The sequence below is a fragment of the Lycium ferocissimum genome, chromosome 5 (genome assembly GCF_029784015.1).
Source record: "Lycium ferocissimum isolate CSIRO_LF1 chromosome 5, AGI_CSIRO_Lferr_CH_V1, whole genome shotgun sequence".
NCBI classification, from domain to species: domain Eukaryota; kingdom Viridiplantae; phylum Streptophyta; class Magnoliopsida; order Solanales; family Solanaceae; genus Lycium; species Lycium ferocissimum.
In genome coordinates, this window is record NC_081346.1 from 64,786,456 (window position 1) to 64,806,152 (window position 19,697).

Sequence of the window (19,697 nt, forward strand, 5' to 3'; positions counted from 1 at the left end):
AGTAATAGTATTTTAACTGTTCATGTATAGTATGTGTTGGGAGTGTCAGGTCAAATAAAGCTTCATTTTTTTTCTTTCCAAGTTACTGGGTGAATAGTCACCAATATGCAGCTTCAAGACTGTATAATCTATGTATAACTTCGTATAAAGTTTTGTATACATGTGAGGTATAATAATGTATAACCTTATATATGTGATGTATAACAATGTATAAACCTGCATATGAAATTCTCGTGACAAATTCCTTACAATACTATCAGTGACTAAATCAGACCAAAGACATGTCAAAGAGCCTCTGACTAACAATCATTCGGTAAGAGAAATCAGATGCAAAACTATAATTCCATAATTGGTCCATGCCTTAAGATTTTTACAAGAGTCAATTACACAAAATATGCATAACAAACTAATTAGTCACAGTAGTTTTTTGCTTTCGCGAATAGGAAAAAGGTATTGTGATTCATCAAAAGCGGTACTTTAACAAAACCGAACATCAATTACTCCTAATAAGTACAGTGAAACTACAAATGAACTACGTTTCTCGGATTTTTTGGCCGCCCCCTCTTCTTCTTCTTCTTCTTCGTGTCGATCCTGCCCTTGACCTCATCATCTCTCACGACACCAAGATCTTTGTTTCTTCAATCCATATTGCCACAACTGGGATCCAATTCTTGCACGATATGTGTCGATGTCGAAATTCTTCTTGTCTATTTTTTTTCCCATGATGAAATACTCAGCAGAGGCAGCAATAAAAGCACCACAATCCCTGTAACCAACAAATTTCCATAAGCTACTGTAGGTACACAAAATATCATGATTAAAACTATATAAAAAAAAAAAAGAGCTTACGCATTGAACTGATGTGGCAGATCAATGAACAAATTGACCAACAATGGTTAGATAGTTCTCTATCAGCATATGCATCATTTTTCAAATCAATGTCGCTCATCTTGTCATAGAATCCGGTACTTGTCAAGAATTGAGGTATCATGAATGCAAAAGGCAATAGTGCTTTTGTAACAAAAGAATCATTCAAAGCACCACGGTTAGAGTCATATACGTGGATGCACCTATCCTTGAACGTAAGCACACCCAAGACCCGGTGACCTGTATCTTTTTTTTTGCACACTTGACATGAATCGGAATTAACACGTGGTCAACTGTGTCCCACGGTACATTTACATCACAGTAAAAGCCTTGAATATACTGAGATATCTCATTAACTTCAGGAATAATAGCAATATCATGGTTAGCCTTTACATACTTTTAATAGAATTCAGTAATCTTGCCACCAAAAAATCAGTCAGTTGTCGTGAACCATACAGCAACAGTAGGATCATATTTACCCTGTTTCCTCAAATAGTAAAATATGACATCAATGTGCTGAGATAGGAAAATAGAAGTAAAGTAACAATTATTAGTGAATCAATCCAAAAAACTTTAGAACTTGCTAAACAGCAACTAAACTACACCCTGAACTACCCGCAGCAAGAGAAACATTCATCAACACTTTCCAACTTCCCTATCACCTCTAATTTAAAATATTCAGTTGAATTCAAAAAAACAAATACAGCTTACATAAAGTTGAGATCACAAATATGGACTGAAAAAGGCCTCAAACCTCCTTAATTATCAGGAAAGTTCAAAGTGTATCAAAATTTATAAATACATGCAGAATAGAACATGGAACATGCCAAAGCTGATGGACACAACACCACCTCACATTCTGAGCCTATTCAGGGACTCATAATTCTTGATGCAGAAAAGGATTCCCAATCTAGATCCCTGAAACTACAGGAAGTTTTTTTTAGTGTAAATCAGCTTGGAGAAGTTTGAGAAAATTTAATACAATTTTCTTAACTTCTAGGAAAAGTTGGCATCCTAAACTCCCTCTTAAAGTTTTCTTTTTTATTTTAAGAATGCTAACAAATAGTTTACCTACTGATGATAAGACTTTGCAGGTTCGCCTATCCAGATGCCATTATTGCAGAGAGCATAAATTGGAAAGAATTGAACATGTCATCTTGGAAAGGAGATATAGCAAAGGAGGTCTGGAATTATTTTACTGGAAGATGTGGAATTATCAACACACCACTCAAATCAGACTCACATTGATCAACTGGTGAATCCACAAAATTTTTAAAAGAAGTACAAAATATGGCATATCACTTATATAATATAAAGTCCATATTACTAAAGTTCACTAGACCAATTTCGCGATAACCTAGGAATTCACAGGATGCGAAAACCCCCAAAAAATAAAAACGAATTCAAGACAGTCCCAAATACGTATTTAAGACGAACTGCAACATTCAAAATTATTCACATGAGAACTCATTCCATATGTCAAGGGGTGGTATGCAAGAATAATAGACTTTCACAACAAAGAAGAAGAAAAGTTCATAGCAAGAATGAAGAAATATCATATCCTGCAAACAATGTTTTACATTGGCATCATAATACAAAAGCAACGCTAATTGCCATAGTTCATATAAAGGTTTATACACTGCTTCATAACCCTCCAATTCACGATTCATCTAGAATAGAAACATTGAAAATTATAAGAAAATCACATACCTCGTCAGATAAAAGTTGACCGCTGTATGAAATCGTGTGGAACTAATCCCTTCTCGTCACATAAATTGATCCAAAAATAAAAGGCACGGGCAGATTATTTTTTCCACTGGATAAACTTCTTTGGCTCTTTAAAATCTTGAAAATGGAAAATAATCAACACATACGGATCATTGTAAAAAGAAAAGAAAAATCTTAAAACAATGAAGCTACATTTGTGTTGAATTCATCCCATCATCAACAAACTCAGCAAATGCTCTACCCTCAGGTGAATAGGGATCAAACTCATCAATGTTTTTCACAAAAGAATACGTCTCCTCAGAAATGCACTTGGGCGCTGAGTTTGATGTGCCACTTATATCATAACCAAAATCTACCACAAATGGAGATGAAACACATTTTGTTGGAAACTTTTTCCGAGCCAATTCTTCGAGTGTCATGTCTTCTTTTTTGACATGTTGCCTATGAAGCACAATTTGAGACATGTTTAACTTCACCAAAACTTCATTAGTGAGTTCATTGTCATACCACGTGTTTGAATCATTCACAACAGGTGTTTCCGCTGCCCCTAAGAAAGATAAAAGGTATATTACAAGTTATATCAACAAAAGATAATTATGTAATTTAGAAGGTGAGGGAATAATATACCAAAAACACCACCAATAACTCCCTCATTTGCCTCACCACCACTAACTTCCTCATTTGCCAAACCAGCAGTAACTCCCTCATTTACCTTGACATTTGACTTAGTTTGCTCAGCAGGCATATTTCCTTCAGGAACAACCGCGGCAAAGTCATGATCATCAAAATGCCGATTCCCGTCGTGGTCATATGTATCATCATTATCAACACTTTGATGTTTCTGATAAAAACAACACAGAATTGAGGTTACCTACTATTATTTTTTAAACAGAAGGAAATAAAATTCGAAAAAAGCGTACCTCAGAAACTGGAATGCCATCCTCCTTTTCCTTTGTTGCCTTGGAATCAAACAATTTGAAGAGTTTTTCAAAGGAAGAACTACGTAATTGTTGAGTACCGTAACTTTTTCGGTAAGCTAGAGAATAAAAAAAAAAAGAGAAAAGGGTCAAATATACCCCTCTACTTTAGTTTATTGGTTAAATTTACCCTCTGTTAGTCAAAGTAGTCAAATATACCCCTCTGTTAGTCAAAGTAGTCAAATATACCCCTCTGTTAGCCAAAGTATACACATATACCCCTTTATTAGATGAAAAACCCCAAATCATCCAAAATTACCCAATTTCAATTAAAATGATCCGACCGGTCTCTTATAACCTGATCCGCGAGCTCATCTCTTCTCCCTCACTGTTGCTTGTTCCATAGCCATCATTGCCGGTAAGCTCGTGACACTGGAGCTCCGGTGAGCTTCTCCAATCCTACACAGTCACACCACCAATCAAACCATGGCCAAGATACCTCACTAATAAAACACTCATCTCATTAGTCAAATCCCAACATGATGTTAACCTTTCACTCCAAATCTTTCACCATCCTGGAAATTTCCACCCTGGTTTTTTCCATAATTACGAAACATACCACTCTATTATCAACAAGCTTTGTCGTGCACGTGAGTTCGATAAAGCAGAGACCCTTTTAGATGAATTAAGGAATTCTAGTATTAAATGTGGGGAAGTTTTATTTGTTAATGTGATTAGGAACTATGGGATTGCTAGTAAGCCTAAATTGGCACTTAAGACCTTTTTAAGAATTGAGAAGTTTGGTGTTCAGAGGTCATTTAATGCTTTGTTGAATGCTTTAGCATATAATAAAAAGTATGATTTGGTTTATGCTTTGTTTAAGAATTGCCGTAAAGAAGTTGGATATAATGCCTAGTGTGTTTACTTGTAATATCTTGTTGAATGCTTTGTGTAAGAAAGGCAATATTGATAGTGCAATTAAGCTTCTTGATAAGATACCTGTGATGGGAATAGTTCCCAATGGGGTTAGCTACACGACGATTCTGGGGTTGTTATATGACACTTGGTAATTTGGTGGGTGCGAAGAGAATGTTTGATGAAATTGTGGATAGAGGGTGGTTGCCTGATGCGACGACGTATATTATCTTGATGGCTATGGAGCAAGCAAGTAGCAACAGTGAGAGAGAAGAGATGGGGTCGCGGGTCGGGTTATACGAGACGGTTCGGATCATTTTAATTGAAATTGGGTAATTTTGGATGATTTGGAGTTTTCCATCCAATAAAGGGGTATATGTGTATACTTTGGCTAACACAGGGGTATATTTGACTACTTTGACTAACGGAGGACAATTTAACCAATAAACTAAAGTAGAGGGGTATGTTTGACCCTTTTCCCTAAAAAAAATGACAAAAGTTAAACCAACAAAGCATATACATACAACAAACTGGAAAAGGGACAAGTTAATACAGTACCTTACAGACGTCAAGCCTCAACTCATTAATTTCAACCTTCAAATCATCAGGGCTCGCAAAACTATTGCATCTCGGACGAGGCTGTTTCTTCTATGGATGAATTGGGGATGCAACATTAGAATGATCATTGACAAAGGTAGGCACCTCTTCTTCCAATGGAAGATCAAAATTGACATCTTCAGAAAACGGCACAAGATTCAGCCTTGATATCTCTTCACTGGTAGGGGTAATGTTCCGGTACTCCAACTACAACAATAAAAAAAAAATTGATATAAACACAAATTAAACTAAGCAATATGTAACATATACATGATTATAAATGACTTATACAAAATAAAATGGAATCTGCCTATGCTATATACATGATTATAAAGTCAGGTCTTATTTTTTTTTTGTATAAGGCATGTATAATCATGTATACATGTCACAGCCTCATTTCCGACCTTGATGTATACGTAACATATACAGATCATACATGTCAGTAAAATAACAACAAGCTAGCACATTCAGAAATACTTTTCTCAAATCACAATCATAAATATATATCAAATAGTAAACAAGAACTTGACCTGGTAAATACTAGTCATGAGTTTCCCACTAGTTAGGTCCACAAGCGTCAGAGCTTCTTTGACTTTCCAGTTAAGGATGCATTGCACACAATTGCCAACACGAATGGCAAACCTCCGAGCCTGTACATCATCAACTTGGCACGCAATTTATCCATCATTGTTTTGAACATGTCTTCAAATACTTTTATGCCCCATGCATACCTCTGATACTGACCACTCTCAACTATATCAAAATCCTTTTTTAATATGCTATGCTTATTAGCATCAGAGAAAAGGAAATGGTGGATGAATGCTAGTATGGCCATTTTGATTGCATCCTCATCTGACTTCCAACCCTTTTGCTTGAAGTGATCAAGCAAACTCTCCCTTGTTACTAATTCTTTTCCATATCTGGGAAAATACTCTTTCAATAACCAGTTGACTTCTGGCTCATCATACACAGTGTTATCATCTTCGTAACACTTCAACACAGTAACTAAAGCAAATTCTCTGATGCCGAACCGCAAGTATTACCATGCATTGAGTTTAATCTATGTCTCTTTTTCACAATTAGGGGCAATTTCCTTCAGTAAAAAAACATATATGAGTTGATTCTGATTGTTGAATGGAAGCAACTCGAAGAAGTAGCCAAAAAAACTATCCCGAAACATTTGTTGTTGTGTTTCAGTCAAGTATTGCTTCAGAATGCTGACAATCTCTGTGTTTGTATGGCAACTAATCCTGATTTGGAAATGTTCATCAGCTTCTAGATAGTACTCACCAACCTAAACATGGAAAATAAAACAGTGAGAATTAAACGGAAGAAAGAATGATATACCAAATTTATGTTTAGATATACATCTATTTATATTAGTTTATACAAGTATAAGTCCCCACTATAACAGAGGGAACTCATTCAAAATAGCACCATGTTCAGATATACATAGTTATACCAGTTTCTACGAGCAAGTGTCCCCGACTAGAAAATAAGAAACTCATTCAAAAATAGCACCAAGGTTAAGATATACATATTTATATTAGTTTATAGAAGTATAAGTCCCACTAGAACATAGGGAACTCATTCAAAAATAGCACCAAGGTTCAGATATACATAGTTATACCAGTTTATACACAGCTAAATACGTGAACAAGATAAAGCTAGAACAAAATATGTGAATCAAAGGCTCATCACACAAAAGCCAGAATACCTTCTTTTCAGCTAGAGCAGGAACCTTCGTCTTTTTCTTTTTCTTTTTACCGTTTTCATTGGCATTCTCGGCCTTTCTCTTGCCGGCCTTAATAGATTTAACAGTTTGCTTCGCCTGTGAGCGGATCCTTCTAATGCTTCCCTGTTTAGAAGGAGCGGCAGGGGTCTCAAAATCATCGTCTTCATCATCATTATTACCACGATGATTAGTTGAACACATTTTCACGCACGCCTACTGAAAAGACAGATAAAAGATGAAGATGAGGATCATAAAAAATGAAGATGCACAAAAAAGCTCACGGGAACAATCACCATCTGAAATCAACACAAAAAAGCAACTAAGACAGTGCATGCAAGTAAAGTATACTCCTATTAGCTTAGAAAATCAAAACCAACATACCCTAAATAACACCAAAATTAAACCCTAAACCAAACTAAAAACACTTTAAAAAGCAAAATTAGATACCTTAACTCAAAATCAAATACAAATTGGCTACTGTTGAAGACCCTAATAAAAGGGAAGAAGAAGCTTATTCAATTCTCAAAAACAAATGCTACTGTGAAGGCACTGATAAAAGAGAAAACGAAAATGAAGCACGAAATGTAGCCAATTTCGTTGGGAAAACTTACTTCGTTGGGAGAGATCGGTGAAGGGAGTTCGCTTCACTGAGAAGTGTAGGAATGGTGTTGGTTCACATGAGCGTGTTTTACGTTATTTCAACTTGTCTGAAATTGGGCCATTTCGGGTAAGAACCCCAAACATGGGCCATTTCGGGTAAATAATAGGCCCAAAGAGTCATACAATGTTATTTTTCCGAATTATATTTTATTATACTTAGTTTTGGATGACCTCGTAAGGGGTATAAGTGTAGAATTTTCATGATAGAGGGAGTCTAAGTGTTTTATTTTAAAATACAGGGAGTATATTGGAACTGAATTATATTACATAAGTTTTTATTGTAATTAACCCTTCTTCCAATTTTTTAAACCATAGTTTTTGCTACATTTATTTACATTTATAGTACAAAAAAGTTAAAAAAATATAAAAAACAAGAATATGATGCAAATTGGCCAAGATCACAAAAACCTACGCCCTTAAGATCCTTTTCATCCCGAGCCGCCACACCCCTCACCCCCTTCGCCTTTGCTTCGTCAATCAATATCAAATTTGCAGTTGTTCAAGTTCTAATTTTCTTTCCTCTCCTCTTGTTGTTCACAAGTATTTTTACTTTCTTCTTTAAGTTGCCATAATCGTAGACATTGAAGCAATTGTCTTTCTTTTTTTTTCTTTTTTTTTATTTATGTAGATTGTTTTTCATCAGTTCAAGGTGAGCAATGGTGATTCCATTTATATTGACAGTGATGTTTTGTGAAGTCGACGACAAGGTAAGTTGGGCTTTTGCTTTTTGGATGATGTGGACAAAATCGATTTTTTTGTTATACATACCACTAACAGAAGCTAAGTTAGTCTATGGTTGTATCGTATAAATATTTATGTTTAAGGAAATTGTTCAACAGTCATAATGTAGTTAAAATCAGATGCTTATTATTATTATTGTACATGTTAGTATCGGTTATGTAGGTTTTCTTGTTATGGATCTATAATTCGTCCATGAAGGATAATATAGTGTTGTATATATGCTTGTTCCTTGATTAAAACATCGTTAAAAAAAGCTTTTAGTGCAAAAGATTGAATTGCTTGGAGCTTGCGATCCATTTTAAATATAAGAATGTTAAGGTGATTTTAGTAAAGATAAGCTTTTCTATAAAATATATGATCATATTTACCTGTTAAAGTTATATACGTGATACATTTTTTTTTTTTAGCTTTTCGGTAGTATAAATTTACTTTGTTGAAATTGATAGGCAAATTTGTGGAATTATTAGAGCAACAATGATAAGTGATCTATATTGATCAAACTACGGTACAATTGGAGAAATGACGGAAGAAAAAGGATAAGACTATACAACCTTATATCTGAAGCAAGACACTACTATTGTAATTGTTGTCATATAAAAATTATGTATTGTGAATATTTTGAAATTTAACTATGTAGTTATGTGCAACTTGAAACCTATTTGGAATCTAAAAATTTTGATTTTTCGCTACGTTATAGGAATTCTTGAGTTAACAATGCTTATGGCATATTCTTCGATTTGTAGCAACGGAGTTTCTGTAATCATGGGTAACCTATATATAATTGTCAATAATATGGTTATACGTTTTCACCTTTTGTAGAATTAAAAAGAAATTAGCTATGACTTTATGTATTTTGTGGCAAAAAGAATGAATTCTTAGCTATGTGCAAAAATGTTTGTGGCAAATACTTCAATCCATAGCTATGGATTTCGAACTCATAGTTAAATACATATTTTATTTCCATGAGACTAAAATATAAAATAGCCACAAAGTTTGAATTATCATAGCAAACAAATTAGTCTTTTGCCACAATAGAATATATTGAGGCTGCCATATAAAGATTGCAACGGATTTTATTTGGCGTAGCAAAAGAGTAAAATTCTTTGCTACAAGTATTATTTCGTGGCAAGAATTTTTTACTATCATTGCTACTACACAAAAAAAATTCCGTTGCAATAAGTATTAGTCCTAAGTCACGGACCATGCAAAGTCTGTAGCTAACTTTTAGCTACGCTACTTCTAGCTACGAATGCTACGGAAAAAAAAAATTGTAGCTAAAGTGTTTAGTCCCCGGAAATTTTCATAATTAGATACGACGTATTTCGTAGTTACATGTACTCTGTGTTGTAGTGAGCCTTTCATACACAAAACAAAAGCCAAAAGAATCATTGGAATTTCCATGGAAAGCACTGAAGATTGGAGCAAGAACCATCCCAAGTTGCACTACACGAATTTTCCTTTTTTCCTTCTCCAGAATCTACACCATCACAACACTTGCAAATCATTCCAAGAGTCTTAAACATCTTCAAGTGCTCTATTGATGCAGAGGACAACTTATTACTATGTTGTTGTACAGAGATTGGTCTTGCAGCATCTGCAAATCCAAATATTGATTCTTCTTGAAATGACAAATGGATAACCAAAAGGGATAGCAACAGAACATGAACCTTAAATGATGACATCTTATGTTTCTTGTTTTCAGAATTTGAGAAACACAACCTATTCTATGGTATAATAATTATAAAAGCAGAAGGAGGCATATATATAGTGATGAAGAAATTAAATGACTTGTGGAGAGTTAAGAAGAAATTAAATGACAATTAGTGATGAAGCAACAATAGATAAAAGTCATTTTTAAATCTAGAATGCTTGGCTGTTTTTCTCTACTTTGAAAGGTACATGAAATGCGTAATACGGGCTTCCAGAGATGAGTGCACACTACGACAGATTAGCCCGCCCCACACGTTTCGATAATTTCTTGTGTTCATATAAATATTAGATAGAAGGCCCTACACATAATTTGATTAGAGTGTTAATAGGGGATAAAGGGGAGAATCAACTGATAGAAAGCCATTAAATTCAAATCCTTCACACTAAGTTTCAGATTGTGATCTGGATTCTGGACCATTGAACTATATATTTCAACGGAGAAATTCTATTAAGAGTTGGATACCGTTAAAACATTAAATATGCTCATATTTAGCTAATAAAGGTTGATTGAGATAAACAGAATCAGAAGAGACTGTGTCAGAACTATACTCCTTCCATTCTACAATAAGTGACTTTTAGACTTTAAAAATTGGTTTAAAATAAGTGTTTTTGGAAAGAAAAGAAAAAAAGAAGGTACTCCCTCCATCTCAATTTATTAGAAGGTTGACCAGTTTGGAGAATCAAATAATTTTTTCTTTGACTTAATTTTAAATATAGATTCTTCGAGTATTTTATAATAAAATTTACATATTTGAAAACTACATTAAAAGTATTATAAATCTGCATAATTAATAATTCACAATATATGAAAAAAATTGGAGAAAATCATAGTCAAAGAAAAAGTTGTTTGACTCCCCAAACTGATCAACTTTCAAACAAATTTGGGCGGAGGGAGTAATATTCTTTCTTTTTCAAATTTACCCTTGTCTAATAAATTATCTGAACAAATTCCTAAAAAGTCTTTCAAAATTTTTATACATTTTCTTATGAGTAGAGTCTGATAATTTAGTCAAATAATCTTTTTAAATTAATCTATGAGACTTATAGCTTGTTTGGCCAAGCTTTTTTTTCTTTTTTCAAAAGTACTTATTTTTTTCAATAAGTGCTTATTTTAAAAAAAGTGAGGTGTTTGGTCAAGCTTTTGAGAGAAAATAAATGCTTCTGCGGAGTAGCAGAAGCAATTTTTCATAAGCTAAAAAATATTTTTTACCCAAAAGCACTTTTTGAGAAAAATACACTAAAAAGCATTTTTTAAAAGCTTGGCCAAACACTAATTGTTGCTTAAAAGTATTTTTTTAAATTAATTGGCCAAACACGAACTGCTTTTTGCTAAAAAAAAATTGAAAAACACTTTTGAAAAAATTATTTTTCAAAATAAGCTGATTTTAGAATTTTGGTCAAACAGGCTATTACTCAGTTTCTTATTGGTGGTACTAAACCTGCGAGGACCTGCTTCCATTTTCTTGGATGCAAATATAGCGGGCCACGTTCCAGGTGCGATCAGTTAGCTTCCGACTTCAGCTTAGTTTAGCTCCACCATTTGCTTCCGTGGGAATTCACTCTTTGTTATTTATTTTAGACATTTAGGTATTGCCCCGAGGACATTCAGTATCCTTACAGGCTCACGTTTGGATTAGTTGAAAAAAAGTGACTTTTAAACATAAGTGTTTAAAGTATTTTTTAAGTGCTGAAAGTTATTTTATAAATAAACAGTTACGTGTTTGGATAAAAATGCTTAAAGAATTTTTAAAAATAAGGGTAATATTGGAATTAACAGAAAATATAAGGATAAAAGGGTAAAGTTGTTGATCAAATCAAAATGGCTTTTAAGCCCAAAAAAATAAGTTGGGGTTGAGCAGCTTCTTGATTTTGCTTTTTAACTTAATTTAAGTTATTTTCTATTTTTGTCAAACATCCAAATAAATTAAAAATGACCTATAAGTTGGTTTGACCAGCCAATCCAAACGAGCTCTTAGCCTAGTGAGTGTTTAGGACCCGGCACTTTTGTAACCCAAAAAAAAAAAAAAAAAAAAAATTGGAACCAAACTAACCCATTAAAAAAAAAAAAAAAACAAACTAGGCTTCACGCACAGAATCTGTGCGTGAAACCCATACCAAAAACCCCCGACCCCAACCTTTATTCTTTGGGAATCAAACTCAAAATTAAGATTTTTTTCGTACTTTGACCGAAGATTAGTCACGTTTCAAAACACCGGAATATAAATATTTTATATAAAACTTAATATTTTTTTTAGTGTATAATAATATCGGCTCATTACATCAAGTATACATATATATTTGGATCGTCGTTTTAGGGGTTGTAAAGTGCTCCGAAGTACGTTTGAAAACTTGTTATATTTAGGTTTAAGTGTCATATTTTATAGGGTTTTAATTAATCTCTTTTGTTTTACTCCCAAAGATATGAAAGTACTTTTTTGGTTCAAGAAAGATAGAAAAGAAAAAATTACTCTGCTTTGTATTAGGTTTTTTTTTTTCTTTTATGTCTTTTTTATTTTGTTATTGTATTGTGTAATCCGCACCTTTTGAATGTGCAAAAATAAATATAATATTTGAAAATAATTCATCAAATACGAGAGGTTCATAATAATTGAAAAATATTTCATTCCATTAGCAACGAAATACATCATTAAATTACAATAGACTTTAAAAAAAAATCAAGTTCTAGACACTCTTCTACTTCCAGATGTGCTGCCACCACGGGAGTTTTGCCCATATGAACGCTTATCATGCCCAAATTGCTTACATGTCGAGCACTTGCGAGAGTAAGTCTTTTCGCTAACATCCATTTGATTGTGATACCGGGTTAGCTTATTTTTTCCCAATTTACGGATATGGTTCTTGTTCGCAATCATAGAAAACGGCGCGGGGCCAATAAGCTTGATCACCAGGGGACGGAAGTGGCCGGAATATGCTTTAAGGTATTTTACGACCTTATATTCCTCCGCCACATAATCAGTTACATTTCTGGCCATTCTCTCAAAGCACTTGACTGCATGAGAACATGGCATGTGGTACGTTTGCCACTTACCACAAGTGCATGATTTTGTACGCTCAGTAACGATATGTTTGTTTCCTCCTTTGCCGTCGCGATAACCCGTTCTAACTTCATACACTCGTTGAACGACGTCATACTCGGTCATTTGGTGACCCTCTGCCTTTCTTCTATGGTGCTCCATCTTTTTGTAGGGCTTTGGCATCCATGTTCCCTCGTCGGCTAATATAGCTCTGGCCTGCCTTGTCCTATCCGCAAATCGCTCCACGACCTGCCTGAAAGTTAGTCTTACCATTGCGATGGCAGGTACTCCTCGAGTAGATTTGAGGAGTCCATTGAAAGACTTCGAGCTGTTCGTTGTGAGCATGCCCTATCTCCTTCCTCCATCAGCATAAAGCGTCCATTTTTCAACTTCTAATTTCATCAACCAAACATATGCCTCTTCACTCACTTCCCTTGCAGCCTCCATTTTTGCGGCCATTTTCTTTGTTGATCTTTGCCCCCCCCCCCCCCACATCAATTTGTTTACAGTGCCATTTCCAAACTTTGTTTGCAAATTAGCCTTTAAGTGCCTTAAACAATATCGATGGTAAGCATGTGGAGGCTGCCACCCTTCCAGAGTACGCATATTGTGCAATATGCCTTTTGACGATACGATAAGACACATATGCCCCCGACGACCCTTAATAACATGAGTTTGTAGATGAGTCAAGAATATCCCCCATGTCTCGTTGCTCTTGTTGGCGGCAATTGCGAAAGCAAGAGGGAATATTGACCCATTGGCATCCATACCTACTGCAATTAGCTAGGAGCTTAATGTCATATCGTCCATATATATGTGTCCAATCTATCAATATCACATTCCGACAGTGAGCAAAACCATCAATACTTGGTTTGAATGCCCAAAAGACGAAGTCGAAAATTCTGCCCTTTAAAAGCCGCCACTGTACAACAGTGCCGGGATTAAGCATGTTTTAGAGCCGCCATATACCCGTGCAACGCCTAAAAAGAGGATTCCCAAGTTCCAAAGATCATCTCTAAAGAAAAGCACGTCTACGCCCGAGAAATCCTTTCTCTTGCTTATGATTTTACCATATTTTGGGTGGACCATGCTAATACAAGTTTTGATAGGCATCCTGCATAAGTTTAAACAAACAATATTTAGCAATGATATTTTAATTGCTATAAGATATATAATGTAAACTGTCAGATAAGTTACCTTGGAGTTTCCTCAATGTGTTTAAGTAACACATGAGCAATCATGTTTATATCTAAATTAAAATGATCTGCTAAACTTTGTCCCATATCACAAGTGTGCTTCGGGTGAAATTTTGTGATTTCCACGGACCATCGGCTTACAATTCCCGAAGCAACCAGGCGGACCTTGAGTATGTCGCACAAATCGACCTCCATACCGATTTGTTTGAGTCACCAACCTTAAACTCCCTCATATCCTTTATACAATACATTATGACAGCCCGTTGCAACATCTTTTTTATGTGAGCGCATTCCCTTTACAGGACGCATTCATCGATCATCGATTTTTTGGTTCAATCCACGTTTTTTGGCGACTTTGATCATCATCTCTTGTGAAGACAAATGCATCCTCACGACCTTGGAGGCTGTCGAGATATGGAATATAGTCGAGAATACCACTACATTTGTCAAAAATTGGGTTTTCCGCCATTGGAGGTGGTACGTGGTAGTGAGTTGGTTACGTTACTTAAGGGACTAAAATGCGTATCTTTTCATCCCCTTCACTATCTTCATCATCGGTTACCTGCATTATTAGCTGGTTCATCGCCATCACTCTCTAATGTATCCACATAACTTGGACAATCAGCGCCATCTAAGAAAGGCCTCCTCCTACACGATAAAAAGCATATATATATATATATATATATATAACATCAAGGTGATGAACCTACACATATTGATCAACTAACGACCCTTTCATCCCAGTTGGTACCCTTTGCGAGTTTTGATAATAATCAACTGCACCGAACTGAAAATTATTATAATAATCAACTTCACTGAACTGAGAATTATTATAATAATCAGCTCCACTAAACTGAGAGTTCTGATAATAATAAGTTGCTCCACTAAATTGAGATGATTACCCAATATTACTCGTATCAGGTTTATAACCCCTACAAAGATTTAAAAATGGTTATTTACCAATACATACAATAAACACGGCACAAAATAATAATAAGAATGCATATTTACCAAGTTTGATTTAATTGTTGGGTAAGATTTTCCAGCTGACACACGGCCACTCAAAATACCCCGTAAGAACTAAAATCTCCATACGTGTTAGCTTTTGGATTGTTCTTGCGGGACCTCTCTGGTATCTTTTCGACATACGTCTCAAGAACATTAAGGGCGACTAAATGTTTTAATCTTCGGCGCATTCAAATAATCCCTCAAAGAATCATCATCATTGATATAATGCCTACCATAAAGCACTATACCATTGGAAATTGATTGTGGATATCTGCCTGTTATAGAGATTTCATACTCATCTATACTAACCTTCATTTTTTCAATGATGTAAGTGACTAGTGATTCATAAGACATTTCAAGTGGACATTTAACATAAATGTTTGGTCTTTTATTGTAACGAACTGTACTATTATCATCAAGGATAATACCATCCCAATGTATTGAAACCTTAACTCATGGAATATCTTGAGCCATTTTTTGTAGGAACTTTGATTATTTTATTTTTTTTGAATGACTTAAGAGAGGTTTTTTTGAATGACTTAAGAGACTTAAACTTATGAAATAGATGAGTTTTTACCTCGTCCAACATTCTTCTTAAATAGATTCATATTGACCCCTATTGCGCATTGAAACGTTGCGTAATATGAATTAAATTCAAATAGACAGTCAAAAAATGCAGCATTGTATTGTCAAATCGGTCCTTTACATGTCATAAAAAAAAACTGAAATTGGCATGCATAATGTGTTGTCAAATCATGTTCTATGGCGCATTGAAACATTGCGTAATATGAATTAAATTCAAATAAACGGTCAAAAAATGCAGCATTGTATTGTCAAATCGGCCCTTTACGTGTCATAAAAAAACTGAAATTGGCATGCATAATGTGTTGTCAAATCATGTTCTATTGCGCATTGAAACATTGCGTAATATGAATTAAATTCAAATAAACGGTCAAAAAATACAGCATTGTATTGTCAAATCGGTCCTTTACGTGTCATAAAAAAGCTGAAATTGTCATGCATAATATGTTGGCAAATCATGTTCTATTGCGCATTAAAACATTGCGTAATATGAACTAAATTCAAATAAACGGTCAAAAAATGCAGCATTGTATTGTCAAATAGGTCCTTTACGTGTCATAAAAAAGCTGAAATTGGCATGCATAATATGTTGTCAAATCATGTTCTATTGCGCATTGAAACATTGCGTAATATGAATTAAATTCACATAAACGGTCAAAAAATGCAATATTGTATTGTCAAATCGGTCCTTTACGTGTCATAAAAAAGCTGAAATTGGCATGCATAATGTGTTGTCAAATCATGTTCTATTGTGCATTGAAACATTGCATAATATGAATTAAATTCAAATAAACGGTCAAAAAATGCAGCATTGTATTATCAAATCGGTCCTTTACGTGTCATAAAAAAGCTGAAATTGGCATGCATAATGTGTTGTCGAAATGGAATGGCTTTTCTTTTTATCTTTTTATTTATCGTGAATGGGGGAATCATTACACATAGTATGCCCGATCGGCGTATTTTTTTGTTTTACGCCCCGTAACTCTTCCTCAGCCAGGCTTAAATCATGTTCTATTGTGCATTGAAACATTGCGTAATATGAATTAAATTCAAATAAACGGTCAAAAAATGCAGCATTGTATTGTCAAATCGGTCCTTTACGTGTCATAAAAAAGCTGAAATTGGCATGCATGATGTGTTGTCAAATCATGTTCTATTGCACATTGAAATATTGCGTAATATGAATTAAATTCAAATAAACGGTCAAAAAATGCAGTACTATATATAACATGATTGACAAACAACTAGTATTCACTTTAAAACGAATTATCATGACATTCTACACCCAATTTAATAATCTTGATTCTATTACATGTTTTACCCCAACAAACATATTTGAAGCAATGGGTATGTTAGACCCCGTATTTTTATACGTCGAGTTATTCGCGAAAGAATCAACGTGAGATAGAAACTTTGGATTTTAATTTCTAAACTAGAACAAATCGGTTACAAATTTTACTTAGTACAAAAATGTTATTGGAGATTAGGAATTACTTAAGTGTGTGTTAAGTAAAAATTGGTGACAATAATGAGCCAACAAGAGCATCAACATCCAAGGTAAAAAGGATGACTCAAAGTCATCTAAAATAAGGTTAATGGAAGACATACAAATATGCAATTAAATGTTGATTCATCCACTACATTTTCAACATATTGTGGACAATTAAATTTGGAAGAAACACACAAGTTACACAGCCATAGGGCTGAAAATTTTGAGGAGAAAAAGTTGAAGCATACAATTGAATATTTGAGCATCCACTACTTTATGAAAGTATACATTGTTTTAGGAGGACATAACATGGTGGAGGGATCATTTTACATTAAATATTGCTCATCCATCTTGGCATGATTACAATGGACAAAGGGTGGTGTATGAATCATTCACCACACATACAATTGTCTTGTAAACAATTGAAAAGAAAGAAGAAAGGAGAAACAAGAAGGTGAGGTTGGCCAAAAGTTGTAGAAAACAAATTAGAAAATTTAAAGTGTAAAGTTAATGGAATGAATCATGCCATAAGTGGAGCATGTGACCAACTTGTAGGCATCAAAGTTGAACCAAATAATGACCAAGAAATCAGCCATCACAATTCATTTCAACTACACAACACAAAGAAAGAAAACCTAAGCCTAGAGAGAGAGAGACCATTCGGCCAAGAGGGCTGAAATTTAGCTCTTTGAGTCTTGATCCAAAAATTATTTTCCAAGGTGTTTCAACCCTTTAGAAGGTCCCTAAAACGTGAAGATAGTCTTTGGAGCAACAAGAACCATTTTCCATCTCAAGTCACCAACTCTAGCCAAGTAGAGAAGTCAAGTTGTCAAGGTAAGATCTAACTTTCTTTTCAAGTATTAAGGGTGATGTAGATGTGTGAATATAAGTTGTATGCATGAAATAAGGTGTATTGATGTTGGAACATGATAGTAGTTATGGGGTTATATGTGTTGATGTTGAAGTATGGTTGTAACTTGACGAACATGAATCGCATGCATAAAATCATGAAAGTTGGCGTTGGAATGTTAGTTGGCCGTAGGGACTGTTTTGGTGGAATTAATGGACTGATTTTCTTTAATAAATATGGTTGTTACTATCATAGATCTCATGGTAAAAAGAATGAAAAGAATTGGAAGGTTAAAGGTGAAGTTAGGTTAGTATGAAAATGGTTGAATCTATGATTTTATGTGAGAGATGTTGAAGCATGGTGTAGCTAGTGTGTGACTGTTTTGTGAAGAAGTTAGTGAACTGTTTTTACTTGATATTTTGATTGTTATTATCATGAATTTTATGATGGAAAGGAAGGTGTTTAATGGTTGGAGTTGAAACTAAAGTCATTTGTGAGTTGTTTTAAGGATTATAAAAATGACGATATAGCGTAGTTGCGTATGAATTGATGTTGTACTTGTCGTGTGGATAGCTGGTCATAACTTACTAAAATTATATGAAAAGAAGACATGAAATGATGTATAAAAATCGCATGTGGTTGGCTTAGTATGTTCGTAAACGTTTGCAAAATTCGAACATTATTATGTTGTCGGGTAGGGGCTTGTTTTGGACATGTTGTGGTAGTGGACTGTTTTGGACTTGTGTTTTCATTAAGTTGGAAAGAATAATTATAAGTTAAGAGTATACATCATATTGTATGTTGGATGGGCTGTTATAAGTTGTTACATGCAAACGTTAAGGCTACAAACTAATAAAAGTAACTTGAGAATGTCGAAGCCGTATGTGAATCGTTATTGCATGTTATGAATGTGGGCTTTTAGAATATTGTGTGGGCTGTCCGGATTGGTATTGAACATAATTATTGATGTTGTATTGGTAGTATGTGGTTGGTTTAGATACAAGAGAAAACATCGCCTAAACATCTAGAAAGGAGTTACTAACGTTAGAATACGTTTGAATCTCTAGGTAACTTAACCATAGTTGTTGGCGTCTTAATATAGGTTGAAGTATTATTGGGTAGCGTACACATATTGTGTGACGAATAAGCACTAAAAGACCTTGTCCGATCGGAAGCACTTGAAGGAAAAAGCTTTGGCATGGGAGTTCGTGACACCTGTTCGGCATTGAGGTAGGTTACGGTTTACCTTATGGTGAGACTTTGATTAGCGAAGCGTATGTTTAGATATTGTCGGAGAATGCATATAAACTGCGGGTATCAAGTTGGGTTAGATATTTTCTTAGGTTGGACCTTGTTGTATGATTTGGGGGCTACACATCCCGTTGTGTTGTTGACTTATCTTGATCTATTTTTTTTTTTGCTCGTTGCCACTTGAGACATTGAGTATCTGTGACTAATGATATATCATGGCTATGATATTGCGGTGTTTTAATTGATATGGAGATGAGAATGGTGATTCCATTGTGGCTTTTGTGTAGCCTTATTGCTGATATTACTTGTATTCCATGTGCCGGTACCGTTTCGGATTGAATTGGTTTTTAACATTACATTTCATCATACTCATATGCATTTCCATGATACATTGATATATGCATGGTTATGGCACT

General features: G+C 34.6%; 2 protein-coding genes across 12 annotated transcripts; both read right to left on the reverse strand.

Moving 5' to 3' along the window:
* Positions 1-296: 296 nt before the first annotated feature.
* On the reverse strand, positions 297-5,657 carry LOC132057079 (uncharacterized). 10 transcript variants are annotated; one of them, XR_009415070.1, is made up of 5 exons: positions 3,516-3,963; positions 3,223-3,425; positions 2,788-3,142; positions 2,578-2,703; positions 297-766 (listed from the first exon to the last, which is right to left on the reverse strand). XR_009415070.1 is itself a non-coding variant. In XM_059449516.1 (5 exons), the coding sequence occupies exons 3-5, from the start codon at positions 3,338-3,340 to the stop codon at positions 2,634-2,636; spliced, it is 543 nt and encodes a 180-aa protein (XP_059305499.1). In that variant the 5' UTR covers positions 3,341-3,436; positions 4,986-5,231; positions 5,555-5,657; the 3' UTR covers positions 784-2,633. The 10 variants fall into 10 exon arrangements, 4 of the variants coding, with proteins under 4 accessions (XP_059305499.1, XP_059305500.1, XP_059305497.1 ...); XR_009415068.1 differs by having other exon boundaries at positions 850-2,703; XR_009415071.1 differs by lacking the exon at positions 297-766 and adding an exon at positions 784-1,011.
* Positions 5,658-5,664: 7 nt separating this feature from the next.
* On the reverse strand, positions 5,665-7,488 carry LOC132057081 (uncharacterized). Of its 2 annotated transcripts, none has more exons than XM_059449520.1 (3): positions 7,207-7,488; positions 6,742-6,972; positions 5,665-6,318 (listed from the first exon to the last, which is right to left on the reverse strand). In XM_059449520.1, the coding sequence occupies exons 2-3, from the start codon at positions 6,958-6,960 to the stop codon at positions 6,085-6,087; spliced, it is 453 nt and encodes a 150-aa protein (XP_059305503.1). In that variant the 5' UTR covers positions 6,961-6,972; positions 7,207-7,488; the 3' UTR covers positions 5,665-6,084. The 2 variants fall into 2 exon arrangements, with proteins under 2 accessions (XP_059305503.1, XP_059305502.1); XM_059449519.1 differs by having other exon boundaries at positions 6,742-6,975; positions 7,207-7,487.
* Between the last annotated feature and the right edge of the window lie 12,209 nt (positions 7,489-19,697).